The sequence below is a fragment of the Ceratotherium simum genome, chromosome 1, assembly GCF_057802395.1.
Source record: "Ceratotherium simum simum isolate JZ-2026a chromosome 1, ASM5780239v1, whole genome shotgun sequence".
Lineage (NCBI taxonomy): Eukaryota > Metazoa > Chordata > Mammalia > Perissodactyla > Rhinocerotidae > Ceratotherium > Ceratotherium simum.
In genome coordinates this window covers 90,825,210-90,853,195 of record NC_141900.1, presented here as the reverse complement: position 1 = coordinate 90,853,195, position 27,986 = coordinate 90,825,210, and the positions used below count along the sequence as shown (strand labels likewise).

The following is a 27,986-nucleotide window of genomic DNA, read 5'->3' as shown; positions in this document are numbered from 1 at the left end:
CTGGTCCGCCGCGTTCCCTCACGGCGCTGGCGCGGCGATGGCGGAGGCCGTGGAGCGCACTGACGAGCTGGTCCGCGAGTACCTGCTCTTCCGCGGCTTCACGCACACACTGCGGCAGCTGGACGCCGAGATCAAGGCGGACAAGGAGAGGGGCTTCCGGGTGAGGGACGGGCGCCGCGCGTACAGAGGCGACCCCGAGGGAGCCCGGGGCGGGCTCTCCCCCCGCGCTGCCTCCGGGGCGGGAGCGGCGCTGTCACCGCGCCGGGGGACCGTCGACGTCGGCGCGTCCGGCCCTCGCTTGACAGAGGAGGAACGGAGGCCCTGAGGGGTACATGACTTGCCTGAAGTGGCCCAGCGAGTCAGGAGCATCGCCGAGGCTACCGGTGCCCTGACTCCTGGTCCAGGCTCCGTTCTCCATCTGCCTCCCAGCAGGGGCTGGCCTGTCGTTGGCCAGGGTGGCGATGAGGTTTTAGGAGCTAAGGTTGGGTACATGGTTGAGTTTTGGCCACAGAAATATTCTAAAGTTGGCTTCCGAGGGCGCTGAGAGTAAAGGGGTCTGCAGCCCACAGTGTTAGCAAGGCTCAGGTGTCTGGGATGTTTGTTTAAAATGGCTTTGTCAGGGGCCGGCCTGGTGGCCTAATGGTTAAGTGCAGCGCTCTGCTCCACTGTCCTGGGGTTGGGATCTGGGGCGCACACCGACGCACTGCTTGTCAAGCCATGCTGTGGCGGCCCCATATAAAGTGGAGGAATATGGGCACAGATGTTAGTCCAGGGCCAGTCTTCCTCAGCAAAAAGAAGGGATTGGCATGGATGTTAGCTCAGGGCTGATCTTCCTCACAAAAATAAATAAATAAAACGGCTTTGTCAGTGACTCCTTGGCAGTTTTGCTTGGGCGGTTGAGGAAGCCCTTATTGTACATTTTAAAACATTATACTTCCCCTGCTCACACATGGTTTTCTGTTGAGAAGTTCTTGGAACTTATATGTGTGTATATTTGCTGACCTCAGTCAGTGTTGGCAGGTGAATTGAGAGAGGCAGTGAGCCCGCAGCAAGAGCACTGGAGGGGAGTTAGGAGACCTGAGTTCTTGTCTTGCCAAAGGTAGTGGCTACATAGTGGCGAAAGCAAATCATTCCAGCTCTCCAGGCCTCAGTGTCCTGATCTGTAAAATGGGGGTGTTGGATTGGTGTTGGTATCCAAAACCTTTTCCAGGTTGTGTTCTGGTGTGATTGCATCTCGCAAGGAGGTGACTTCTTTGGCTGACACTCTGAGCAGCAGCCAGGGCTTTGGTGGTGCGTTGATGACTTGGAGTCAGGCAGTGCGTCTCACCGTCAGCTTTGGAATCCTGACATGGCGGAGCTGGGAGCAGGACCGTGGAGATTGTCTCACTTGCTCTTTGTTCACTTTTCAAAATCTTAGGCAACTGAGACCAGAGAGTTGAGGTGATGTTGCCATGTTCGTTGAGTAAGTCAGGGGCAGCTCTAAGACCTGGGCCCAGAGCTCCTGTGTTCTGGGCCAGAGCACTTTTACAGCTGAAATTTCCACTCTTGTTAGTCAAACCACATATCTAACATCAGATAATAACTTAAACGCTATTACACTACTGTGTTTTGAAAGTTTTATAGATTGCTAAGTTTAAAAAAACGTTAACATCCAGAAGCCACAGCAAGAGGAAAAAGCTGTATTAACTGTGGAGTGAGGAGAGAATTCCCTTCTGTCCTGCGCCACCTTCTCCAGCCCATCTTTCTCTCACCAGGTGGACAAGATTGTGGACCAGCTGCAGCAGTTAATGCAGGTGTATGACTTGGCTGCTCTTCGGGATTATCGGAGCTACCTGGAGCGTCGGCTCTTTAGCCGCTTGGAGGATATATACAGACCCACCATCAACAAGCTGAAAACCAGCCTGTTCTGCTTTTGTCTTGTCTACACAATCCAGGTGCTTGGTGGTACAGGGCTCCTGTGGTGGAGAGAGTGCTTTGATCCAGAAATAGATTTTCTTTTAACCTCTAGGGAGGCCTCTGTATGTTACTTTGGGAAAAGGTGAAACAGTCACAGTGCAAGTTATTTTTGACTGTTTTCCTACTTTTTTTTCCATCTCATCTGTAAATCATCTGACTTCTCTTCCTCATTCCTATTTCCCCTCTTGTTTTAAGCCTATAAGCCTGGGTGGTGTTTTAAAGAACATAAGTAGCTGGGTTAAAGTTTGACTAATAAAGATTATAGCTGACCTGGGGGAATAAGTCACTTAGGTTATTTGAAAATCAACTAGGCATTAATTTTTAGGATGGCATTTGTCATCAGGACTTCAGTTTATACCAGCTTCTTTGAAATTACAAGGAACCTGAGAAAAGAGTGATGATTTTCTTTATTTTATGGAGTTTGTAGATCATGTTTGGCCACTTACCTAGCAGGCTGATATCCAAAGGCTCCCTGTTGTGCAGTGATGAAGAGTCTTACCTCTGGACTTCCGTCTCTTCCCCCTCCTTGCTACCTCCTCTGTGTCTTGGCAGACAAACAGAAATGACAAGGCTCAGGAGTTCTTTGCAAAGCAGGCCACGGAGCTCCAGAACCAGGCCGAGTGGAAGGATTGGTTTGTCCTGCCTTTCCTGCCCTCCCCAGACACCAACCCCGCCTTCGCTACCTACTTTTCTCGACAGTGGGCCGACACCTTCATTGTGTCCCTGCACAACTTCCTGAGCGTCCTGTTTCAGTGCATGCATATCCTTTCGGCTGCCTGGGGCTGTGGCCCAGTCTGAGGCATCAGACAATGTGATCAGTGGCCACTGCTCTTAATATGATCATTTCTCTACAAAATGTCCAAGGATCACTGTTATGTGTTATGTGAGGGCACTGGACAGATTGTGGTTATTTTTGTCAGTCGGCCAGGGAATCATAAATCTTAGTTCTGATGCTCTGCTGCTGAAGAAATAGCTGATGTGCACGGGCAATGGGGACTGTCGTAGCAGTGGGGTGCTAGTGCCGGGCTCTGAGAGGACCCCTCAACCAGGGCTGACATGGGGATTGCTAGGCAGCAGCTTTTAGTGAAACCGCCAGCCTCAAGAATACCCTCCCTGTGCATGCCCTGTGCCCTGGAAGGTGTCAGTTGCCTTTGCTGAGATTAGGTAGCACGTGAGAACACTTCTTGGGCTGGAACTTCCTCCCTGTGTTACTCTCTCTGACAGTGACCCCAGTGTTCCTCAACTTGTCAGAAAACAGCAGCTTTGAGAATGTATGTGTGGATATTTAAGAGAGAGAGAACGTAAATAATTTACAGCCTACCATATTTGCCATTTTGTCATGGAGAGCCTATGATCCCGGGGCCCAGGGCATCCTCCGTTGCCTGTGCTCTAGGCTAGAATTCTAGGGGAGGAGAAGAGAGTCTGGTTTGAATGGGGTTGCCTGGTGAGTCACTGATAAGTTGGGTGTGTAGAGGCCCACCCCCAGTGGCTCTTTTGGCCTCTGGGAGGAGCATCTTCTGGGGGCAGTAGGAAGGGCGCCCTTTCCTTTCCTCTTGAGGGTGAGCATGAATTCTGCTCGTATCAGGTTTGTCTTTTTTTCTCCCTCTGCTGCTGCTTTTCATCCTGAGTTTCATCAAATGAGACTAGCAGGGGGCTCAGCCCAGAGGTGGTTATGGCATGACTATGTGAGCCCTCTAGGGAAATTGGAAATGTCACACCAGATCTTTTCAGGGCAAGACAGTGCCCTGCAAACTAGGTCGTGCACATTCCAGCCGTAGTACGCTTCCCCAGTGCTGAGGCCCTGCCTGCTCTGCCGCTCCTGACCGAAGCTGTTTGAGATGACTGGGAAAGCCAGACACCCTGACCCAGAATGTGGATCTTAATGGGGTGGCGTGTGGCCAGTGCTCCTGCCCCAGTGGTAGAGCAGCTGGCAGTATGCCTCCAGAGCCACTGGCCACTGGGCTCCATTTCAGCTGGATGTCGCTAAAGCTTAGACTGCCTGTGAAGCCCACTGGATCCTAGCTCTTTACTGCTGGTATTTGGGAAAAACATTCAGGTTTGGATTTATGTCCTCTCTGTGGGCTGGCCAGGCAGATAGTCATGTGTCTGTGAGTCTGTCTGAAAGAAGACCAGGCCCGGCGTGGGGAGAGATTATTCCATAAAGCTGTGAAGAGCCCACAGCACCGAGTCTTTCTCTGTTCCCTGCGTCTCATGTTCAAGGATGTTGCTGCTGTGTCAGCAGTGTGGGAAGGGCTTTTACTCGTTTCACAGGCAGGCTTATTCTTTAACTTCCTGCACCAGTTCCCGTGATCCTGAACTTTGATGCGGAGTGCCAGAGGACCAACCAGGTTCAAGAAGAAAATGAAGTTCTGCGCCAGAAGGTTAGTTCTGAACATGCTTGCTCCTCGGGAAGTACTTCTGCTTTTCATGTGTGACATTAGGTAGTGGCAGTGGATGGCTGATTAAATACAGGAAAACACTGATCTCAGATGAAAGTGTGTCACCAGAAGTCAGTGTTGGGGATTCAGGGGCTGCAACAGTCTCTGAAAACCGGAGGTGAGGTTCCTATTTTAAGTCATGTGTGTAGCGTGAACAACACAGTAACAGTAATGAACTTCAAAGAGGAGAAGACTGTATGCACTCATGCCTTACAACTAACCTGTTTTCCTGTCTATTTTGTCCCCCTAGTCCTTTTCCACATCTATATTGTTTACAGCCCAGATATAGTTAAATTGTTCTGTTCAGCTCTGTTTCTCTAGTTTGGTAAAATGCTAGAGCCAGGAGACTCACATTTGCCTTTAGATTTTTCCTGAGGAGAAGTTCTCTGTCCTTGAAATTAAGATAGCTTCAGAAAAAGGAAGATTTTCAGAAAAAGGAAGATTAAAAGCTGTTTAGGGCCGGTCCCATGGCTTAGCGGTTAAGTGCGCATGCTCCGTTGCTGGCGGCCCGGGTTCGGATCCCAGGCGCACACCGACGCACCGCTTCTCCAGCCATGCTGAGGCCGTGTCCCACATACAGCAACTAGAAGGATGTGCAGCTATGACATACAACTATCTACTGGGACTTTGGGGGAAAAAAATAAATAAATAAAATAATTAAAAAAAACAAAAGCTGTTTAGGTTTTGGGGTTTAAGATTCTTGGGTTTTGTGAATGGGTGTATGGTTTTCTTTAGGTGAAAGGTCAAACATGCTGAAATTCATTTAAGACATTTTTTATGTGAGAGTTCCAAAGTCTGATTTTGTAGATTCCAAAGAGCAAAGCAGGATAGGGCGGAGCTGTTTTTCTCAGTGAATTCAGGAAGAAGCAAGTCAGATGATAAAAGGGGAGCAAGTCAAATGATAAAAAGAACAAAAGTGGGTTTTGTGTATCTAACGGTTTTTAGTTTTCTCACCTCACGAGAGTCAGGTAACAGCGGCCACTTGCCCATTTTTCTAGTCCACGGTGAGCAGAGCGTGAGACGGGCCCTGAGGCCAAGGGCCAGGGGCCTTTTGAGCCAGTGAGGGTGGGTTTTGGATGTGATGTGTCTAATCTTCCTCAGGGGAGGGATGATTAGGTGGGATCACCATCTGACCCGCCCCTACTCCTATGTAGCTTTTTGCGTTGCAAGCCGAAATCCACCGACTGAAGAAAGAGGAGCAACAGCCAGAAGAGGAAGAGGCCCTGGTCCAACACAAATTACCTCCTTATGTCTGCAACATGGACCGCCTGGGGGACTCGGAACTGTGAGTGTTCACTGCTCCTCCTGGGTGGGGGGCCGTGTCCCCTCCTCTCCTGTCTCCTGTGCTCTCCCCTGGAAAGCACCTCGCCCTGACCCTCCTGCTCCTAGGGAATTGCCAGAGACCCTCCTGGCCCTCACTGTTCTTGTCTGAGCTTTCTGAGAAAGGTTCCCTAGGAGTTGTTCCCCTCTCCCAGCCTCTGAGCCTGCCCAGGGAGGGGGAACTGCACAGCTCTGCCAGGGGTCTGCACATCCAGATGTGAGCAGCCTGCATAAATAAACACAACCCCTGTCGTGAAGCCTCAGGAAGTTTCTGTGCATTGAAAGGAGTGCCTTGTGGATGGAAAGATTGGCCACCCCAGGTTGGATGCATTCAGTGGTAGAAGCATGCTCCTGTCAGGGTTTGAAGAGGTAGGCAGATAGGAGAGAGGTATTTGAGTGACATTAAGAGACAGCCAGTTAAAGCAAAAGACCCAGGTGATGATAATCATAGTAGCAGTTGAAGAAATGGAGGCACAGATAGGTCTCAGTGATTGTGAGTTGGGATGCAAACCCAGGCAGTCAGATTCCAAACCGAGACATAGCCAAGTGCTACACCAGGTGAAATTGCTCTAGTTTCTGAGCTAGCACCATCCGGTGGAGATAAAATGCAAGCCAAGATGTAATTTAAAAATTTTTAGTAGCTGTGTTAAGAAAAACTTAAACAGGTGAAGCTAATTTTAGTGATATATTTTATTTCGCCCAATATACCCCAAATATCATTTCAACATGTAATGAATATAAAAGTATTAGTGAGATATTTCACACTTATTTTTATGCTAAGTCTTGAATTCTAGCATATATTTTACACCTCCAGCACATCTCGATTTGGATGACCACATTTCAGGTGCTCAGCGGCACATGTGGTCAGTGACTATGGGACAGCACAGCTCTGAGCTTTCCCGTGGCCCTCAAAGAAGAGCTACAGACGTCACCATTGTCCCAGATAGGCTGCTGGCTCCCTTGGGTACAAAAAATAGTACCAAGGATAATGCCGCCTTAAAGCCCAGGCATGTGGACCCGGCGAAAGCCCTGGTCACTGGCGCCGTCCATAGCTAAGCCTCCCAGGTCCCCCTCCAGCCCTGTGACCTTGTGGTGTGTCTGCTTGACCAGAGCCATGGTGTGCAGCCAGAGGAACGCTTCCCTCTCCCAGTCTCCTCGTGTGGGCTTCCTGTCCTCACTGCTGCCTCAGAGTAAGAAGAGCCCCTCAAGGTTGTTGCCTCCCCAGTGTCCCCCTCAGGCTCAGAGCTCGGCCAAGAAAGAGTCCTTCAGCAGTCAGGTAAGCACAAGTCCTGTCTTTCTAACTCTTACCAGAGGCCTCTGACATCTGATTGCACTTCCAGACCCGCTCATCAAGTGTAGACTTGTTTGCCCTTCCCTTAGGACTGGTTTCTTTGGTATGCTGATGAAATCCTAAATTCAGGGCTCATTCCCTTTCTTCCTCCTTCCCTGCCTTTCCCCTTACAGACAAGTGAACACTCTGCAGGATGAGAATATAGATAAGAATATAGTGGAGGAACTGAGAGAATAAGGAGGAAAATCCACTTAATGCAATCTCTACCCGCCCCCCATCCTCACCTCTGGCTGGAATTGCAAGTGTTGCAGGTGGAACGAGACAGGCGGATGCATGTTTGCTGATCAAGGGTAGCGCCAGATCTCGGACTCAAGTCTAACCCAAAGGGACTTCCCTCCTCACCCAGCCTGCTGCCACTCTGACCACTGCCTGTGCTCCTGTGTCAGCTCTCAAAAGCCTGCGACACTCTGCAGGTGAAGGGTGGATGGCAGTGAGAGGAAGTGTGCTTTGAAGGGTCCCTTCCCTTTTCTCATAAATTTCCTGTGAACTCATGACGGCTTATGACTGTGATTTGGTGACTTAGCGTGAATTCAAGCAATTCTGGAATTTTGAATTTTTGGTGATATAAAGTAGTGTATAAATAAAAAGTAAATTAGAGTTACTTCTGAATCAATGTATTTCTTTTACAAGTTGGTATTTACTTCTTCTGCAAAAGATTTTCACTTTTATAGAAGCTTGCAGGAGAATTTCTTTTATGTCAACTTGTGTCCAAAACAGCTGAGGCTCCCACTAAGTAGTTTTCCTAGCAGAGATGGTCAGAATTCATTGCTTACAGAAATGCCTGTCAGAGTGAAAGTGTAACAGACCCAGAGTTACACTTTATTGCTTGAGTAGGGACCCTTTTTCTCTTAATATATTTTTATTAGTTACAGATAAAGTGAGTCATCATAGTGTCTGCCTTCCTCTCCTACCACCCTTGGCTTGAGAACAGTTGCAGGTGACACAGCAGTTTGGGGCTGCTCACTGCCTCAGGGAGGCAGGGGTCTGCCCCAGGCTGCCATTGGAAAGTCGAGCTTTTAGCACAGCACTTGGGTTCAGTATTGCTGTTGATGTGCGGGTGCGGAGCAGGACACTGGAGAAGAAAGGGCGTGGGCTCTGGAGTCAGGCAACTGTGCTTTCAGCTCTGGCTCCTTGTGTATCCTCCTGGCTCAGATTGCTTAAACTCACCCCAATTTGCTTGGGATGATGTTAATAGTATTTACTCCCTGGGGGAGAATTAATTGAACTGATAGAAGAGCCATTGGTATATGTACTGCCTTGCAGATTATAAGGACTCAGTACAATTGGTAATAGGTGTATTTGTGAAAGTACTGGCCTACTTGGTACCCAAGTCAGTTCTGAGACTTAAAGTGCCAGCACTGTGCCATGACTACAACCTTAGCATCTGTGAGGTTGAGGCAGTCAAAAATCAATCACAGTTATTCCTACGACGGTTTTTCTGAAATTCGAACCTTAAGATTAGAATTCCAGGGGCCGGCCCCGTGGTGTAGCGGTTAAGTGCGCGCGCTCCACTGCTGGCGGCCCCGGTTTGGATCCTGGGTGCGCACCGACGCACCGCTTGTCAGGCCGTGCTGTGGCGGCATCCCACATAAAGTGGAGGAAGATGGGCATTGGATGTTAGCTCAGGGCTGATCTTGCTCACAAAAAAAAAAAAAAAAGATTAGAATTCCAGTTCCGTAGAATGTGGCGGAGTAAGTTTTACTGTTTGCTTTGCAGATCTCTTCAACTGTGCAATATTTTATAAGTGTAATAGATGATGTGTGGAGTGTTAGGTCCCTTGAAATGTGCATAAAATTATGAAATTCCGTTTTATTAACTTGAAAGAAAACAGAAATGGGTTCATTGGGTTAAGCCTGTGGCCTTGCTCTTTACGTGTTCAGGAACTAAGAGTCATAAGGTGAGGTTAAAATGGGATTGGAAATTTTTCTTGAGGTTCATGTTCAAGAGATGAGGGTAAGAATGAGTAATTTGCAGCAAACATTCCTTAGGTCTAACACTCCTTGTCTCTAAAATATTCAAACAAAGCTTGGGTCACCCTGTGGTATGTTAACAGAGCAAAGGTAGCCCTCTTTCCATTTCCTGAATGGAGACAATAGATGTGTACAATCTGAAAATTCCAATAGTTGGGTCACTTGTTTTTTATTGATTTATTAATTAGACTCAGCATTGATGTTTCAATTCTAAAAATTGCTAGTATACTTGAGGTTCAAGAAAATCACCAAATTTTAGAGTTGGAGGAAGCTTAAAGGTCCTCTGGCCCACTCTCCTACTGAGTAAAGGAGCGCATTCTCTACTTGATTGCCTCCTGTGATGCCAAGCTCACTGCTTGTCAGCGTGGGGATGTTTGCCTGTTAGAAGCTCTTAGTAGAAACTGCTCTGTCACTTTTACTCACTGATCTTAGCTTTGCCCTCAAGCTACATAGAATAAGCCTTCTTGTTAGGACAGCCCTTCCTGTCTTTTCCATGCTAAGCACTCTCTGTTCATTCCTCCCTCTCTTCAACTCTTTACCCATGTGGCTGATTTCTAGACCCCTCACTATCCTAGTCCCCTTCCTCTGGGAGGACATTCTGGTTTTTTAATTCCCCTATTACAATTGATGGGCACATCTGAGCATACAGTACGAGATGCTCTCTTACCCATACCAAATGCAGTTAGTGTTATGATCACTTCCTATGATTGTGATGATATATTGCTTTTAACTCAATAGAAAGTGACATTGGTTTTTTAATAAGCCACATTACTTTGTTAGCACATATTAAGAATGTTGTCTTTTTCTCACTACTGCCACACCAGAGCTCCCTCTTTCTTTTTAACTATTAATGAATAAGCAAACAAAAAAACAAAACCTATGTAATTAAATTAGCAATATATAAAATGACTAGGCTTTCCTATTTTAAATATTTACATGTAGCATTGTAAATTTCAGTCACATCAGCATTTTGCGTGCTTGTGATAGGTCACTATAACGGTTGTCATGATTACTGATGCATTCACAGCATTATAGATGGCAAAGTATGTGGTGATACACTCTCCGTGCTTTCAATATGAATCTGGAGGCAAAATTTAAAAAACAAATGGAGTAGCTGTAAAACCACAATTCCCAAGCTCTTCTGGGATCTCTATGACAATAGCCCTGTGGGCAGGCACCTCAGTAGCAGGCTCCCCCAGCCTGCAGTTTTACTCCCTCCTTCCCTCCAACTGTAATTCCGCCCCTTCCACACCACTCAGTAAGCGATGGGACTGCCGGTGGGAATTATGTTATTACAGAGATAACCTCTAATTGGCTGTAATGTAAAGAAAGCAAAGCATCCGCAAACTTTTTTTTTTTTTTTTTTTTGTGAGGAAGATCAGTCCTGAGCTAATATCCGTGCTAATCCTCCTCTTTTTGCTGAGGAAGACCGGCTCTGAGCTAACATCTATTGCCAATCATCCTCCTTTTTTTTCCCCAAAGCCCTAGTAGATAGTTGTATGTCATAGTTGCACATCCTTCTAGTTGCTGTATGTGGGACGCGGCCTCAGCGTGACCGGAGAAGCGGTGCGTCGGTGCGCACCTGGGATCCGAACCCGGGCCACCAGCAGCAGAGCGCGCGCACTTAACCGCTAAGCCACGGGGCGGGCCCGCAAACTTCTGTATTTGTGACTCTTGTTAGTATCAAATGACCTCATAGCTACTGAGACATCAGTAGTAAGAATAGCTGCCCTTGGGGCTGTTTCCATGGATCCTAGCCGGATGGGGAAGAGGGAGCCCTCTTCCACATCTTTCATTCTATAATTCCAGTGTTAGGAGGGCTTGCCTTCTGGGTGGCTTTATTTTGCTTCGGGTGAGACCAAATTACTGGCCCTTGTTCCCTGCCACATTTGGATGACTGCCTGGCAAGCTCTTTTCAGGCCACTGAAAATTAATTTATATCCTTTTCCAGAGTGAAAAGCAAGAAGGTCAAATGATAAAACATAGGTTCAGATATCTCTGCTGAGCTGTAGGACACAGGTAGGTTATGATAGAATGTGGCAGAATATAATTTGGACCATTGGAATGTTATATGAATCCAGTAGTTAAGATTTTTATGAGGTTTGCTCTTAAAACAAAATAAAACATTCAATTACCAGTTACTTCATAATAAAAATTTGTTTATGTACGTTTGTAGCTAGAGGCAAGTTTATCTTAACCTACTTAAAGTGTTTTATGCACAGCTGCATTCAACGTTTAGCACATTATTTTTTGTTGTTGTTGTTGTTCACCCTTGTTTAGTAAATAACTTAGATGCAGTTTAAGGAGAGGCTCTCTTTCAGCAGGCTCTGATGGGTCCATAGCTCTCTGGATGTGAACTACCCTGTCACTGTAAAAGTGGTTCTTAATTTAGTGCAGTGCCCTTTGTTAATGCCTGTGTGAGTTTTCATTTTGGAATACTGTCCAGCCGCCAGCCTGGTGATGTACTGGACAACTTCCTTTCCTTCTTGACTTGTGAGGGAAGCCTTTGTACATCTTAATGTTATATTTCCTGTCCGTGCTGCAGAAGTGTTAACAAGTGGCTTTTGTGTCAGCTAGAAGAATTTGAAGTCCACCTTAAGCCTCCCTATTCCATCTTTGTGGGCCAATTGAATCAAGTACTCTTAACACCAAATGGTGAAAAAGACAAGACACCATTTATCAGGTGTAGTGGGTGAGTAAGGAAAGAAAAGAGGCCCACAAAGTGTCTCCCCTCTAACATTCCCCATCTTTGGTCCCAGGCAGGATACCTCTGTGGTCCGAGTACTTTCCCTTGGCATGAATGCAATATTATATCAGTTCTTTTCTCTTTTCTTCTCAAATATCCAGTTTAAAGATCTCTTGGTCAGGTTAATAAATCTGTCAAACCTGCATAATAGTTCTGCATAATAGTTGTTCAAGGCTTTCTGAGACTTCCTCACTTGCCAGGATCCCAGTCTTTTGGAAAACAGCTGTCAACCCAGGAAACCGATTTTCCTTCTCCTTAGCACTGTTTACATAGCTAGCTGTGGAGTTCCCATAGCCATCTTTTAGATTTAGAAAATGTGGTCTCTACTACCAGTTCTTTTGTCTTTTCTATCAAAATGTTAGAGCTTTTAGAGACATGTTTGGAATCCTTCATTTCTCATTTCATTTATTTGAGTCTTCTTTTTCTTGGTAAGTCTAGCGAAAGGTTTGTCTATTTTGTTTATCTTTTTAAAAGATCACCTTTTAATTTCATTGATCATTTTTATTGTCTTTTTAGTCTCTATTTCATTAATTTCTACTGTGATCTTTGTTATTTCCTTCCTTCTACTAACTTTGGCTTTGTTTTTCTTTTTCTAGATCCTTGAAGAGATTGTTTGAGATCTTTGTTTTTTCTTAATGTAGGCATTTATTGCTATGAACTTGCTTTTTAGAACTGCTTTTGCTGCATCCCATAAGTTTTGGTATGTTGTGTTTCCATTTTCGTTTGTCTCAAGATATTTTTTGATTTCTCTTCATTTCTTCTTTGACCATTGGTTGTTTAGGAGCGTATTGTTTAATCTCCTATATTTGTGAATTTTTTAGTTTTCTTCTTGTAATTGATTCTTAGTTTTATACCATTGTGATGCTTGATATGATTTCAATCCTCTTAAATTTATTAAGACTTGTTTTGTGGTCTAACATATGATCTATCCTGGAGAATGTTCTGTGTGTGCTTGAGAAGAATGTGTAATCTGCTACTTTTGGATAGAACGTTCTGTAAATGTCCATTAAGTTCATCTGATCTAACGTATAGGTTAACTCCAATGTTTCCTTGTTGATTTTCTGTCTGGATGATCTCTCCATTGTTGAAAGTGGAGTATTAAAGTCTCCTGCTATTGCTGTATTGTTAGCTATTTCTCCCTTCAGTTCTGTTAATATTTGCTTTACATATCTAGGTGCTCCTATGTTGGGTGCGTAAATATTTACGAATGTTATATCTTCTGGTTGGATTGACCCCTTTATCGTTATATAATGACCTCGTCTCTTAATTACAGTCTTTGGCTTGAAATCTGTTTTGTCTGATATAAGTTTAGCTATCCCTGTGGAATTCTTCAGTCTAATTTGCCCTCTGGATCAGTAGATATGGAGAGGAATCAATGGATTTATGTAATGAGGGCCGTCACCCTTGGGTCACATCCCAGGGAGTAAGCACAGCCCCCCTGGGGACCATGTGAGGGGTGCCATGGTTACCTCAAGACCTCTCTGTTATCAGTTGTCTTGACCATGTCTTGCTTCTGGGAAGATGAGAGGTCTTCTATCACTTTCTAAATCTGTGGAAACTGTTCAGTGTTCCATGGACCATGGGATATTCCAGAAGCACTGAGAGAAGGGCCTTGTCTTGGGTGTGTTATGTAGCTCTAGGATTATGACATTTCTTATTATCTTTTCTATTCAGCGTCACTTTCTTCCATGGTGCTCTGTTCATGGTACTGCTTTCTTCAGGTTTCTTAGAGCATGGGGTTTGCTGTCAGATCTGTTTGTGAATTCTAGCTCTGAGAAATTCTCCCTGTGTTGAATAAGTAGCTTAACCTCTCTAAGCCTCAGTTCCTCATGTTACAATCATGTCCTCATCTTTAAGGGGATGTTTGTGAAGTTCTTAGCATGGTGCCTTGCATATGGTAAACATTCAATGAGTGATATATATTGGCTCTATTATCATTATTGTTGTTGTTGGTTTTCTTCTTAGATTATTTCTTTTCTCTTGACCAAGAACCCTACTTCTCCCCAAATAAGCCAGAATTCAGAGAACAAATACTTTCTCTAGAAGAAACATCTGTTACAAGCATAAGTAGATACCACTGGAGGTCACCTTGGTCAGAAAAACAAAAATAACAAATACCCTGTAGGTCAGCCACAGTTAGGCTCCAGGTAAACTAATCGTCCTTTAAAATTTCGTTTCTTAACACATATTCACATGGCTCCAAGGTCCCAAGGAGTCTGTGTTAATCATTTTAAGATGTTTAGTGTTAACATAAAAAATAACAAGTAAAAGAACTAGAAGGCAACACGCAGACTTTGGTTGAGTTATTCTCTCTCTCTCTCTTTTTTTTTTTTTTTTTGTGAGGAAGATTGGCCCTGAGCTAACACTTGTTGCCAATCTTCCTCTTTTTGCTTGAGGAAGAGTGGCCCTGAGCTAACATCTGTGCCCATCTTCCTCTGTTTTGTATGTGGGATGCCACCACAGCATGGCTTGATGAGTGGTGTAGGTCCGCTCCTGGGATCCAAACCCGTGAACCCTGGGCCACCAAAGTGGAGTGCACCAAACTTAACCACTATTCCACCAGGATGGCTCTGAGTTTATTCTCTTGACTTAGGTCTTGTGTACAGGTGGCTTGTGAGGAGATTGGTCTCGAAGCCAGGTGGCTGTTTGCATCCCTATCCCTTTGCTAAGAGTATAAAACAAAGGGCTGAGGGGGAGGCAGTTTTGACCATCACAGTTTCTGGGGATAAGTTTGGAAAAAGCCCAGCCAGAGAATCTGGAAACATGATGAGGTGACAGCTTCTTTTAAAAAGGCTCTAGATGAAGAATCTTCTCTCCATGGGGGCAGGGTGGGGGTTATTGAATTCATTTGCTGTAACCTTCATTGACCTTATCACTCTTGTTATGAAAAGGAGCCAGAAGATGCCAGTTTCTTTCCTGTCCAATTTATCTTGCTCAAAGGTCCTTGAGTTTTAACAATTTCTGTTAAGAATTTCTGGTTGCCTAGTAAACATTTCTAAATACCTCAATATTTGTTAACATCAGCTGGCTTAGTCATAAACTTGACCTGAAACAAGAGAGGGTACTGTGTTCCTTTTTCCCTCCATATTGTATGTCGCATAAATATTTTTTTTGTTGCCCAAACATATAGTTGATGTAAATGTTTATCACACCAAGCACAGGGCCTGACTTGGCTCTTAGTCATCGCTTAGTAAGTGCTGATCTCCTCTCCCTTAACTAAAGTTCACTGTTCCGATCAGATGAAGGAGATAGACGTATATCTACCTCCAGGTGATAGCTGTGGCAGGCTGAGGGGTGCTGGTGACCTGTGCTCTTATGATGGGGACTAGAGGATGGAGAGGAGGAGGTCTAGAGTTGCGCATGTTTCACTCTTGACCTTGCCCACCAGCTGAGATGGTAACATTTTAACGCCCTGCTCAGCACGGCCAGGGAGGACCCCTACCCGGGAGCTGTTGTGTAGAGACGCTGCTCCCCAGCTCCTGCTCCCCTCCTGGCCCGAGTGTCATGGCCGGGGCACAAACGAGAAGAGACTTACAGCCTGGTGTCTCCCCTTCTAGATGGCTAAGGGAAAAGACCCGGCGTGTGGTCCCAAGGATGGGAAGAGTCTCTTCAGCGGGCTGGCAACCGGGGAGTCCAGCTGGTCGCAGCATCGGCAGCGGCGCCTGCAGGATCACGGCAAGGAGAGGAAGGAGCTTCTCTCTATGACTTTGCAGGTACGGCTTGTCCTCTCCTCCTGCCGCGGGGACAGCACGCGGCTACTGCAGATGACAGTGGGAATTGTGGGGGTGCAGGGCCCGCTCTTACCTCTCTTGATTCTGCTGCTGTGTAGAGCATGGTTTTGCCTAACTGGGTTTAATTGCCTGTGCTTTGGTTGTTTTGCTGATATTGTGCCTGGCTCTTTCGTGTTCCCTTTTCCCGATGTAGCATTTCCCTAAGTAGGGGCCATAAGATGCCAACTGAAAATGGTCCCACACGATGAGTTCTGTGATTGAATTGGTTTGGGACCCCTTGCGTACTGCGTCCTTCCCCGAAGTTAACTGTGCGTATTAATGGTAGCGTGTCGCAGGCTCTCAGACTCCACAGAGAGACCTGTTTCCCTTGGTTGAACCCCGAATCCCCCAGACTTGCTTGATCACAGGAGCCTTTCCTCCTGAGCCCCCTGAGGCCCATCTGCTGAAGTGGCGGCCCTGAGGGCCACATGCCCACACAAGTGCCATGCTGTGGCCCAGGCCCTGGCCATGCTGACCCTGAGGCTCCCCTCACTGCTGAATGTGGGTCGGAGTCTGCTCTTCCTGGCAGTGTGAGCTGCCTCCTTTTCCTTCAAATACTCTGGATTGAAGACAAAAGCCCAAGGGATTTACTGCCTAAGTCACTCTGTTGTCCATTTATCAGGAGATAAATGCCTATTTTAAAGGTATTTCTGCCGAGTCCCAGCCCTCTAGGGCTCTGGGTTGATGGTAATAGACGCTTATGGCTCCAATCTCAAATCCTCCTGTCCGGCGCTGTAGGATTAAAGACACTCCTGAGCTCAGCCACTCCCATAGGGCACTTTTCTGAGCCCCAGTCTCTCTTCTCTGTTATTATTTTGCTGTAGAACTGCTCTTCCTGTGACCCTGGGGAGCGCTTAAAGATGCATCAGGAGCTACAGGGGTGGTGGTGATGCCAGCTGATGCCCTGGCCTGGGTTATGTCTGGGTGAGTGGGTGGTAATCATGGTGGCCACCACTTAGTGCACCAGGAGCAGAGACCAGGGCCGCTGCGGACCACTGGGCGGCAGTGTGTGTGGGGTGCCCTCTGGCGTCTGGCCTTGCTCTGGCTCTGCTGCTGTCCATGGGTCTCTGTCTTTATGCCTGGCCAGTGGCCTCAGTGTCTCAGTGAGCCCCTCCCAGGAGGAGGCGCTGGCTGGCGTGGTGGTGTACTGCTGAGGGGCCAGCTTACCTCTGACTGACCTGGCTTCACGTCCAAGTCCTGCCCCTGGCCAGCTCTTAACCTTGGGCAAGTTACTTAACTTCTGCTGCTTTCAGTCCTAGTTTCCACAGCTGTAAAATGCCGTTAATGATAGGATCTACATGGTTTGGGGGAGGATTAAGTGAGAAAATCAGTCGTGTTCACACAGTGTCTGGCTCACAGTAGGCGCTCACTAACCGACTTCTGTCATCATTGGCCTGGCCTGTCAAGATGGTGTGTATCCTGAGTCCCCACAGCACTGACAGGGAGGGGCACCCGTGGCCCACTCCTTCCTCAGCAGGGCCTGTGTGAGGAGCAGGGTCTCTAGAAAGGGGCTGTCGGTGAAGCAGGCACCACCTCTCCAGGGGCAAACTGGGCGCTGCTCTCGCCATTCAGAGCTCTCTCCTCTAGACTCCAAGACCACTGCGAGCCCCCTCAGAGTGCTGCGGCCTGGCGTTCTAGATGTCCTACAGTGTGTCGCTGGGTGTGGCAAATGGCTGGGCCCAGTGCAGACCTGTCACAGTTGACTTGTCCCCATTTTGCTTGGCACAGTGTGTGGAGAAGAAACCTGAAGCTAGTGGCCCAGAGGGAGAGCCCTGCCCAGAGCTCCACGTGGAAGCCCTGGAGACGCTGACGCGGGCTTCCACAGCAGGCCCTGAGGGGGGAGGGGTCCACCCGGAGCAGCCGTTCATCGTGCTGGGGCAGGAGGAGTATGGAGAGCACCACTCCTCCATCATGCACTGCAGGTGGGTTCGGGCCAGGGTCGAGGCCCACCAGGGAAATGCTGACCAGGGTGGGGGCTGGTCTTTTCGGGCTATGCGTATGAGGTGTGGCTGGCAGGAGGATGGGGGTGAATGGAGGTACAGATGGTGGAATGGTCCCTGAAGGACCGTGCTCACCCCTGAACAGTCAGAGGAGGACTGGGCAGCTGTCATCGGGGGTCCTGCTCAGAGCTGCTGTTGGCTTGGTCAAACCCTCTATCCTTCCTAACTGTGGGATTCTGAGTTTTAGGAACAAGTTACCTTTTATTTTAACCCTCTAAGACTTACTCAGTTTTAGTTTGCTTTATGTGGGTACTTTTAGGTAAATATTTACCACGTGTAAATATTTTACATGGTGAAAGCATGACCTTTCATGAACAAGCCCTCCTGGGGTATCATGTTCAGAGGGTCAGTGGGTTCCTTGCACTGACAGCCCTGATGGGCTCCGGAGCTGTGATGCAGGAGGCTCTCCGTCTCCAGACCCTGCGATGGCCGAGCGTGGGGTTGGCTTGCCCTCTGTTCTGTCCCCAGGGTTTACCACCGGGCTCAGCACACAATGCTGAACTACATAGGTAGTTCTTGGGTGAGTAAATATTTCCAGAAATTGTCCATGCCCACCCTTGGAGTATAGGCATTTCGGGATTATTTTTTAAAACAGTAGGAAAGTCAGAACATCCATCATCTGGTGGGCGTTAGCAGAGGAGGATGGCTGACTGAGGCAAGGATGCTAACAGCTTCCCTCTTTCTTTGGCCTTAGAGTGGACTGCTCAGGGCGGAGGGTCGCCAGCTTAGACATAGACGGCGTCATCAAAGTGTGGTCCTTCAACCCCATCATGCAGACCAAAGCATCGTCCATTTCCAAGTCGCCGCTGCTCTCTCTCGAGTGGGCCACCAAGCGGGACAGGCTGGTGAGTAACGTCTTCCCTCGTTGCTCGCTCTGCAGTCTAAGTGACGAATTCCTCAGGGCTCTCCACCCGGCTATGGCACCACAGGCTGTGTGGGGCAGCCAAGCAGACCCCCTCCCTTCTCTCTGTCATTGGGAATTTGGGGACCACACATCTAAGATTGTACCGGCAGGCTTCTGTTGGGGGGTGGCAGGGAGGTTACTGGATTCCCAAGAATTGTGATTAGACTGCATGGGACCTGGAGAACACTCTCCCGTCAGACGGCAGAGGCCTTCTTCCCACCTGTGGTGATCTGGGCCGCTTCTCCATCTGCCTGGGGAGGGACTGGCTTACTTCCTGTTCTGCCCCAGGAACTCCTGTCCTCTTTCTGCATTTCTAACAACCCACCACGAACATTTTCAGCTGCTCCCTCCGACTGTGAAGACCCCTCCCTGTGCCAGGACCTAAGGGAAGCAGCTTAAGCTGGTGGGGGTGGTGTCCTATTTCATGGTTCCCAGGTCTAATGCAGTTGTGTTAGTACAGTGTTCTTCTTCCTTCTGGACTTTAACATTTGTGATAGGATTTGTAGTTAAGGAGGTAAAGTTGATTTATAGTTTTTTCTTTCACTGTGTTCCATTTTGAGGGGGTTATACCAGGCAGCCCAAGGGGCAAACCTTGTTTGTTTATAATTTTTGACAACTGCAGGAATTATCCTTATGGTACTAGGATCTTGGGGCTTACCCTGTACCACTGTAATTTGCCAAGTGAATGCTGAGGTCATGATGTAGGGAACATTCCTGGGGGACACCCTCAGACCTGCTTCTGGTGCTTTCTTCTGGCGGCAGTCATTATTACCTTTGAAGCTTTTCACCAAATCAGTCACAAATTCCTGAAGGCAAGGATAGCTTCTTCTATTTCTTCTGGAGGCCTTCACAGGCCCAGAACTGGAGCTGTCCCCAGAACCCCAACATGGGCCAGTGACCCAGGTGTGGTGAGCACCGGGACCAGTACCTAGGGAAGTGGTGGTGGGGAGGTCAGGAGCGAGAAGGTAGGGCTGGAACAGCTGGGCTTTAAAACTGAAAGAAAGGGAGGGAAGTTACGAGGGTGTCATTTAATCAGCCAGAACATTCCCACTGCCTTGTATCTGAGGTGATACCTCTCTGCCGTCCACAGATCCTTTTGTGATTGTGCTTGTGTTCAAGGTCAGCTCTGATGTCTTTATTTAAATGTGAAATGAGGTCCTTTTTAGCCAGATTTCAGAGAACTACCTGGATAAGTGGAGGGGCCTCACCCCTGCAGCCTGCCCAGACCCGTACCTCACAGGAGCAGGTCTGGCCCCACGTGGTCCTCCCTGACTGGGCCTGACCCTGTGCTGTTCTTCGCACCTCCCGCCCCTTCTCATTCCAGCTCTTGCTGGGCAGTGGTGTGGGGACAGTGCGCCTTTATGACACGGAAGCCAAGAAGAATCTCTGTGAAATCACTGTCAACGACGATATGCCCAGGTGAGTTGGAGGCCACTCCCCCCACTCACTGTGCTCTGCGGGGCCTGGTCCTTTGCTGAGCCTTCTGCCCCACCTCCTGTGGCAGGACCCAGCCTCCGAGCCGAAGCTCATCCTTCCTCTGCGGAGTGCTGACTGTGCCCCACCCTGTCTGTTGCAGAATCCTGTCTCTCGCCTGCAGCCCCACCGGGGCCTCTTTCGTCTGTTCAGCTGCAGCTCCGAGCCTTGCTTCTCAGGTGGACTTCTCAGCACCAGACATCGGCAGCAAGGGCACTAACCAGGTTCCTGGCAAGCTGCTGCTGTGGGACACGAAAACCATGAAGCAGCAGGTGCGGGCCCTGCCCCTGCGGGTCACCCTCCCAGGACTCGATTTCTGAGAGTCTCTTCGCTCTCTTTGCTTTGGTCTCCTCAGGTTTTGATTTGTGAGGAAATTTCAAAGTTCAAGTGTTGAAAAGAAGTAATACTCCAGCTGGGCAGATTGCTAGCAACTTAAGTCATTCAGAATTGAGCCACAAACTGAGAAGTCACACAGAGCCTATGAGAGGGCCCTTGTGGTTTATTTAAAAAATTTTTTAATTTAATTTTTGTTTATATATAAAGACTTTATTTTTGAGCAGTTTTAGGTTCACAGCAAGACTGAGAGGAAGGTACAGAGATTTCCCATATACCCCCTGCCTTTCGCATGCACGGCCTCCCGAGCTATCAACACCCCCACCAGAGTGTGGTATGTTTGTTACAATTGATGCATCTACACTGACTCATAATAATCACCCAAAGTCCATAGTTTACATTAGGGTTCATTCTTGGTGTTGAACATTCTGTGGGTTTGGACAAGTGTGTAATGACATGTATCCCCCCTTATAGTATCATACAGGGAATTTTCACCGCCCTAAAAATCCTCTGTGCTCCATCTGTTCATCCCCCTGTCCCCTGACCCCTGGCAACTGCGGATCTTATACTGTCTGCATAGTTTTGCTTTTTCCAGAATATCATATAGTTGGAATCATACAGCCTTTTCAGATTGGCTCCTTTCACTTAATATTGTGATTCTAGTAGTTATTTTTGGGGAGACGACTGGAGTCTCCTTCTGACTCCCTGTTAACTTAGTATTGCATAAAAATGACAGCAGCACTTGGAGTAGTGAGGACACATGCGTATTCTTAAGAAGTGACAGCCCTGTGAAAGCTTGCTCACGGGGCCGTGTGGCCCATCTTCCTCAGGAGCTGAGGACCCGTTCCCATCCAGAACAGGAGATGCTTGCAGCTGTGACCCTAACCCCTAGAGAGATTCAATGATGTCTGAACTCACCTCTGTAAAAGGCAGTGATGTTTCTTGTTAAAAGTAGTGTTGGTGCTCAAAAGTGGTGTGGCCCTTATGTTGAACAGATTGTTTCCTGATGTTGCTGGATGCTTGAAGGGTCCCTGTCTCATAGGTGGGCTGTGTTCCAAGTGTTCAGTTTGCACCTTACTGCATCTGCTGGCAGAGAGGGTGTAAATTCCCATTTGGAAGTCTCACAGGTGTCTCAGGCCTATGAGGGCCACACTCAAATTCTTGACCATGCCCCGCCACACCTGTTCTCCTCTAGTCTTCCTGCATCCCACTGAGAAACGGTGCCTTTCCAGGCCCATCCTTCTCCCTCACCCAACACCACCAATCTATGAGCAAACATTGTTAGTTCCACCTCCCAAATGTGTTCCCAGTCTGACCACTTCTCTGCACTTCCAGGGACACACCCTAGACCCGCTGTCTAGTGCCCCTCAGCTGGACAGCTGCAGGACCTCCTGCTGTGGCACCCACCCCCCGTCTCCCCACCACCACCTAGGGGACAGGCAGACACTGCAGCACGTCACGCTCCTTCCTGCTCTTCCAGGTTTCCCATCCCCTGTCCCTCAAGGCCCTGCACGCTGCCCCTCCCCACACTCCGGCCTCCTGGTGCTTCCTGCCCTTCTCATCCTGCAGCCGCAGGCCCTTCCTGTGTGCTGCCCCCTTTCCAGAGGCTTCTTACCCCACCCTGTCTGGCAGACATCTGTCCTCCAGCATCTCTTAGAAGCTTTCCTGTTTACAACCCAGTTTGGTTAGTTCCTTCTTAATCTTGCTGTTTTCCTCAAGGCACTTACCATGATTTCTAATTTTATGTTTACTTGTTATTCTAAAATTTCCAATTAAATATTGAATACATACAGCAGAATATTGAAATTATAAGTATATGGTATAATGAGAAGAAAAGCAGTAAAATAAGCACCTATATACCACCGCAGTTTAAAAATGAAACATTACCAACTCTGTTTATGCTCTTGCATGTCCCTCCCCAGTCTTGGTCTCCTTCCCCCATCAGAGGAACTGTCTTGAATTTTGGTTTATTATTGCACTACATTTTTGCATTTACTTTTTATTTTTTTGTTACCAGCTCCAGTTCTCCGTGGATCCAGGGCCGATTGCTATCAACTGCACGGCCTTCAATCACAACGGGAACCTGCTGGTCACAGGGGCGGCTGACGGCGTCATCCGGCTGTTTGGTAAGCATATGTGCTCACAGCAATCCTGGTCCCCTCCTTAAATGTCTCAGAGAAGAGAATTGGATTTTTGCCAGCTGGACTAGAGGCTGTTGCAAACCCAATTCAAGATGCTCACAATAGAGCTTAACTGGTCAGGGTCTGCTGTTTCCAGAGCACCCTCTGTAATCACCTAGCACGTGGTCAGTGTCCGTGGACGTGGGAGGGTGGAGCTTAGCGGTCCTTCAGTCTTGAGTTGTTGCATCTGAGTCCTCTGGCCTGAGTGAGATCCAGGAGGACACACAAGGTGATGCTGTCCTGTCCTCTCAGTGCGGCTAGTTCATTCTCCCCATAAAAGTGTTAGAACAGTGTGCATGGGAATCATCTGGCACGCTGTTTAAAGATGCTCATGCCACCGCTGTCCCAGGAGACCCGGAGTCAGAGGGTCAGGGATGGGACTAGGGACTGTATCTTTAACAGATCCCCAGGGCGCCCTGGTGGGAAGTTACAGAGGCCTCCTAGGAAGGACTTGTGTGTCCTCCTAGACATATGAGCTCTGCCCAGGGATTCTTGAACCTTACTTTTGACCCAGTGAAAGAAGCTGCTTGTGGGGCTCAGAGGCAGCCTGGGCTCTTCAGCAGGCATCAGGTCCTGGAGGACCCTCTACCTCCAGACTTCTGTTGGGTCCTGGAGGCCCTCTACCTCCAGAACAGCTCCCACTCACTGAGCAGAGGGCAAGGGCTGCCTCCTGTCGTGGGCTGATGCCTCCCCAGGGCCCGGGCGGGAATCTTAGCACCGTCTGTTGCCTCAGATATGCAGCAGCACGAGTGCGCTATGAGCTGGAAGGCCCACTGCGGGGAGGTCTACTCCGTGGAGTTCAGCTACGACGAGAACACTGTGTACAGCATCGGCGAGGACGGGAAGGTAGGTGAGCAGGGTCCCGATCAGGAGCTTCCCTCCCTCTGGCTTAGGCATCTGAGATTGCAGAGCGCACCAGGATAGCATGATGGGCTGGGTTAAAATCCTGACCATTGCTTTTACTAGCTCTGACCTTGGGCCTCTCTCTGCCCAGTTTTGTCATCTGTAAGATAGGGATAATCATAGTAACCAGTTGGAGAGGATCTTTGTGAGGTTAAAATGAGTTTAATCGGCATTGGCTATTCTTATGAAAGGGGACTATCCACATCCTTTCTCCTTGTGGTAGCAAAGTGACTCATCCCACTGTAGATGGAGCACTGGGGTCCGGATCTGGACCCAGGTTGTGCTGTGGTGAGCTTGGTCGTTGGGTGGTCACAGCATGGAGGTGTAGAGTTTGCTGGGGGGTGGGGACAGCTTCCCAGAGGCAGCTGTGTAGGCCTGAGCAGAGTCAAGAAATGTTGTAAAAAGGAAGCTGGGGGAAAAATGTAAACCTGCTCCCTTGTAGATTCTCTACAGGGTGGGGCAGGCAGAGGTGAGAGGAAGACTTTTCGTGTATGCTTTCCTGGACCTTTTGGATTTTATACTATCTCCCTGTCTTATCCATTGAAAACAGTAATTAAAAAATAAATTCTTCATTTGAAAACTGTGGGAAGATATTTTTAAATTAAAGCTTGATTTCCTATTAATTTGGGTAAGATTCTCGATTAAGAAATGGTCACACCCAGGTAGCCTGTCATGGGGTAGGCTGAAGGATTATATACGCTGCAATGCATGAAGCTAAGTTTATAACTATATCGCTTGTGTTCAATTGATTGCACTGCTGAGAAACTGGAAATATATTTGGATTTTGTCCTCTACTTTGTTCCTAAGTCAGAAAAATCTAGTTGGATTCTAATCATCATCATAATAATAATGATAATAATAATTAATAATAATAAATAGTCACTTGAAGCATTCTCCCTGCTTGAGAGACTGGGAGTCCATGCAGAGGAAATTGCCTATCGTTGTCCTCTCCTGGGCTCAGGCCAGAGAGAGAGTGCAGACTTTAACATGAGGTTGCTGACTTTTTCTAGATTTTGTTGCCTAAAAAATGCTTAAATTGGTTGGGAAGAGATGGGACGGGGGGGGGTCATCCCACTACCTTTTCTGGTGGCCTGTGGACCCATTACCTCTGCTCTGAGGTCCGGCCCCTCTCCTCCTGCCAGGCCTGGGTCCTGGCGGGCTGTGGCCAGCCCCTGCTGAGAGAACACTCTGGTTGTGCTTTGTGGTTGCAGTTCATCCAGTGGAACATCCACAAGAGTGGCCTGAAGGTGTCTGAGTATGGGCTCCCTACAGATGCCACGGGCCCCTTTGTGCTGTCTGGTTACAGTGGCTACAAGCAGGTTCAAGTCCCCCGGGGCCGACTCTTCGCTTTTGACTCGGAGGGAAATTACATGCTGACGTGTTCTGCCACAGGGGGCATCATCTACAAGGTACCTGGCGGGGTGTCATGGTGGGCAGGGAGGTTTCTCCCTAGAGTTCTGGGCTGGGCTGAGCATGGGCCTTCATCCTCATCCTTGTCTCTGCCCTGCATGGTTGTGCAGAAGCCTTTGACCTAGGATGGACAGCGCCCAGAGCTTCTTTGCTGCAGGCTGAGCAGGGGGCTGATTCTCAGCTCAGAGCAGGCAGGAGTGGGGGCAGAGTATGACACGTCTGTCCTCCTCTCTGCTTGTCTGTTAGCTGTCTTTTGACAAGATTCTGTCCGTTCTCTGCCTCCATTCCTTGGGAATAATTCCTTTTACAGTCATGTGTCACTTAACGACGGGGACATGTTCTGAGAAATGTGTTGTTAGGCAACCTCGTTGTGCGAACATCATAGAGTGTACTTACACAAACCCAGATGGTATAGCCTGCTACACACCTAGGCTGTGTGGTACTAATCTTCTGGGGCCGCCGCTGTACATGCGGTTTGTCATTGATTGAAATGTTGGTATGCGGCACATGACTGTATAGAAAACATTAAGAAATAGGGAGAAGGGTTGGGCAGTGTGTTGGTTTGGGGAAACAAGCCCCAAACAGGTAAGTGCTTATGTGGTCTATTTTATTACTCTAATCTGGTATAGATTTATTATTTTATTGGCGGTTCCGTGGGTCAAGGACAGTACAATCCAGGACTGAGACAGAAATTTGGGGGTGTGATTTGTCACACTGTAATGTTTTGTCCCTCAGTTTATATGCTTGTTTTAATTCTCATGTCAGAGCTTTTCTGGCTCATGTACTTTTTTTGTATAATTGTATGAAATTATAAACATCTTCTATTTTACTAGTATTATCAAATAGACTCACACTGAGGATTTGTGTTGGAGGCTCAGCACATATTTCTGGTACCACGTGAGTTCAGTTCTTAGCCTCAGTGTTAGCTCTTTGCCGGGTGGTGGTGGGTAGTCTGTAGGGATCAAGAGTCACAAGGTGGAATGTTCTCTGCTTGGGGGCTCTCGGTGCTCTCATTGCCATGCCTCTTCCGGCAGCGGACAGCACGTGCTTTGGGCAGCAGTTGTGTGCAGGGGTCGGCGTGCACACAGGAGGTGGTAGTGCAATCCTGTTATCCTGGGTCACACTCAGAGACGCGAGCACCAGCGCTGGCAACAGTACAAGTTTGAGGGTTTACCTTAACCGGGAAATTTGGGTTTACCTTCAGTAGGCTCCTCTCTTCCACAGATGATGATGATTTGGGTGGCTCTTGTTCTCTCCTTAAAAATTACCTCCGTGATTTCTTGTAATTGCTATTGAGAGATACTATAAAAGCTTTCTGTTTACAAGCCTAATTTTATTTTATTATTTAAACATTGAGTTTCAGGTAGGCTCTACTTTGCTCTCTGTATGATTTTATGTGTGTTGTGTGTATGTTATGTGTATTTATATGTATTTTATTTTTCATCATGCAGCCTTTGTTATTTGTCCTGATCACTTCATATGATTTGTAGTCAGACTTGCTCTCTAACCAATTAATGGGTTGAAAGGTTTTCCTCTGTATAATTTTTAAAATGCCAATAATGGGGTCTAATTATTTAAGAAATATAATGAACTTGAGATCACGTTTTTACAATCTATAAACAATTTATGATTTGGGGGGGGGGTTTTTTTTATTTTACTAAGGTCATATTGGCTTATAACATTGTGTAAATTCAGGTGTACATTATTATATATATATCAGTTTCTGTATAGACTGCATCATGTTCACTACCAGTAGTCTAGTTTTTATCCATCACCATATTAAAGATGTTTTCTCTATGAAGGCTGACTACTTCTGCCTCTTGCTCATGGATGTTGTCTGTAGCCAGCTTGATCATTATTCTGCCTTTCCTGGTTTCCCCTTCCTTATCACCTTCAAGTCCTCACACCTGTGCAGAGTCCTGATGGCTGGTGCAGGTGGGCTAGATGAGAGCCATGATGCTTATACACTGATGGATGGTCTGCCCGCGTCAGCGCTGTCCTGGGTGCTGCAGGCTTGCCACACTGCGGGAGGTGACCAAGATCCTGTCCGGCAGCGTGCATTCCCTGGGGGAAGCAAACATAAAACAAAGAAGCAAATATAGTCCATGATTTAATGCCAGAAGCAGTAAATGATGCTGGAAGACAACAACTGGGGTGGTGCAGGGGGCTTTGGCCCACAGCAAGTTAAAGGCGGCAGAGAAAATTCTCTGACTTTTAGCACGTATCAGGGACTTGTTTTCCACTTAAGATGGAGTAACTGTAGTCAGGATAGTGAAGGCACATCCTCAGATTGGGATGCCAGCCCCCAGGCTCGAGGCGGTTTGGTGGATAAGGTAGATGTGTTTGTGAATGATATCTGCTGACACTTCCTCCTCTCTCCTGTCCTCTTGCAGCTGGGCGGGGATGAGAAAGTTCTGGAGAGCTGCTTGAGCCTGGGTGGCCACCGAGCCCCTGTGGTCACCGTGGACTGGAGCACGGCCATGGACTGTGGGACCTGCCTCACCGCCTCCATGGATGGCAAGATCAAGCTGACTACCCTCCTGGCTCATAAACTCTGATGGGACCCACCCCAAGGGACACCCACGAAAGCAGTATTATCCTGGAGGTTGGGGAGAGACGAGACAGGAAGACAGATGCTCCACTTCCGGCTCCTTGCCAGTGCAGGGGATCTTCAGGGAAAAACTGTCCAGGGGGCTCGGGGCACTTCCAGCTGTGGTGACTGGAACAGGAGCCACATGGAGTAGTGGCATGTGTCCCCTGAGACCAGAATGCTGGGTTCTGCCAGAAGCACGCTGCAGATGGCAGGAGGAAAGCTCAGGAAGCAGGAGATGCATTGTGATGGCTGCTCTGTTGGACCAGGAGAAATGGACAGTATTTTGTATATATTTGCTCATTTTTCTTCTTTTTTAATGAAAGAATGCTCTTGTGGTCACCTAGTATCTCTTTCTGGAATGTGTGTGTGTGCAGCAGTGCGTCTCATTCACCCATTGCCCTGGCAATGGTCGGCCGCAAGCCTAGGTCCCCCACTCAGCTCTAATCTCCTGGCCGTGGAACTGACCCGTATCGGAGGTTTGCTTGTTGCTTTGCTGTAGAAGTACGACATCCTCTCTCTTCCCTTCGAGTGGCTAACTAAGGTTTGTGCTGTTCCTATGCTTTGGGCTCAAGTCAAGGAGGCCATAGTGTTCCTTTTCTTCCCTGAGTTGTGGAGCTTCTCCAGATGAGGGCAGGGTCT

The 27,986-nt window shown here is 47.8% G+C and overlaps 1 protein-coding gene across 1 annotated transcript; it reads left to right on the top strand.

Annotated features, from left to right (window-relative positions):
• LOC101397928 (WD repeat-containing protein 91) lies at positions 1-27,686 on the top strand. The gene is made up of 15 exons (XM_004430734.3): positions 1-160; positions 1,755-1,934; positions 2,509-2,716; positions 4,255-4,337; positions 5,549-5,679; positions 6,825-6,990; positions 15,339-15,494; positions 17,280-17,473; positions 18,246-18,396; positions 19,780-19,874; positions 20,032-20,200; positions 22,279-22,387; positions 23,175-23,287; positions 24,556-24,753; positions 27,148-27,686. The coding sequence occupies exons 1-15, from the start codon at positions 38-40 to the stop codon at positions 27,310-27,312; spliced, it is 2,241 nt and encodes a 746-aa protein (XP_004430791.2). The 5' UTR covers positions 1-37; the 3' UTR covers positions 27,313-27,686.
• The last annotated feature ends 300 nt before the right edge of the window (positions 27,687-27,986 follow it).

Excerpts from the sequence above, each read along its gene's own strand:
- LOC101397928 (XM_004430734.3), top strand. The coding sequence starts at position 38 with ATGGCGGAGGCCGTGGAGCGCACTGACGAGCTGGTCCGCGAGTACCTG. Across the intron at positions 4,338-5,548 it reads ATGAAGTTCTGCGCCAGAAG|CTTTTTGCGTTGCAAGCCGA; the intron begins GTTAGTTCTGAA and ends ACTCCTATGTAG. Across the intron at positions 6,991-15,338 it reads AAGAGTCCTTCAGCAGTCAG|ATGGCTAAGGGAAAAGACCC; the intron begins GTAAGCACAAGT and ends CTCCCCTTCTAG.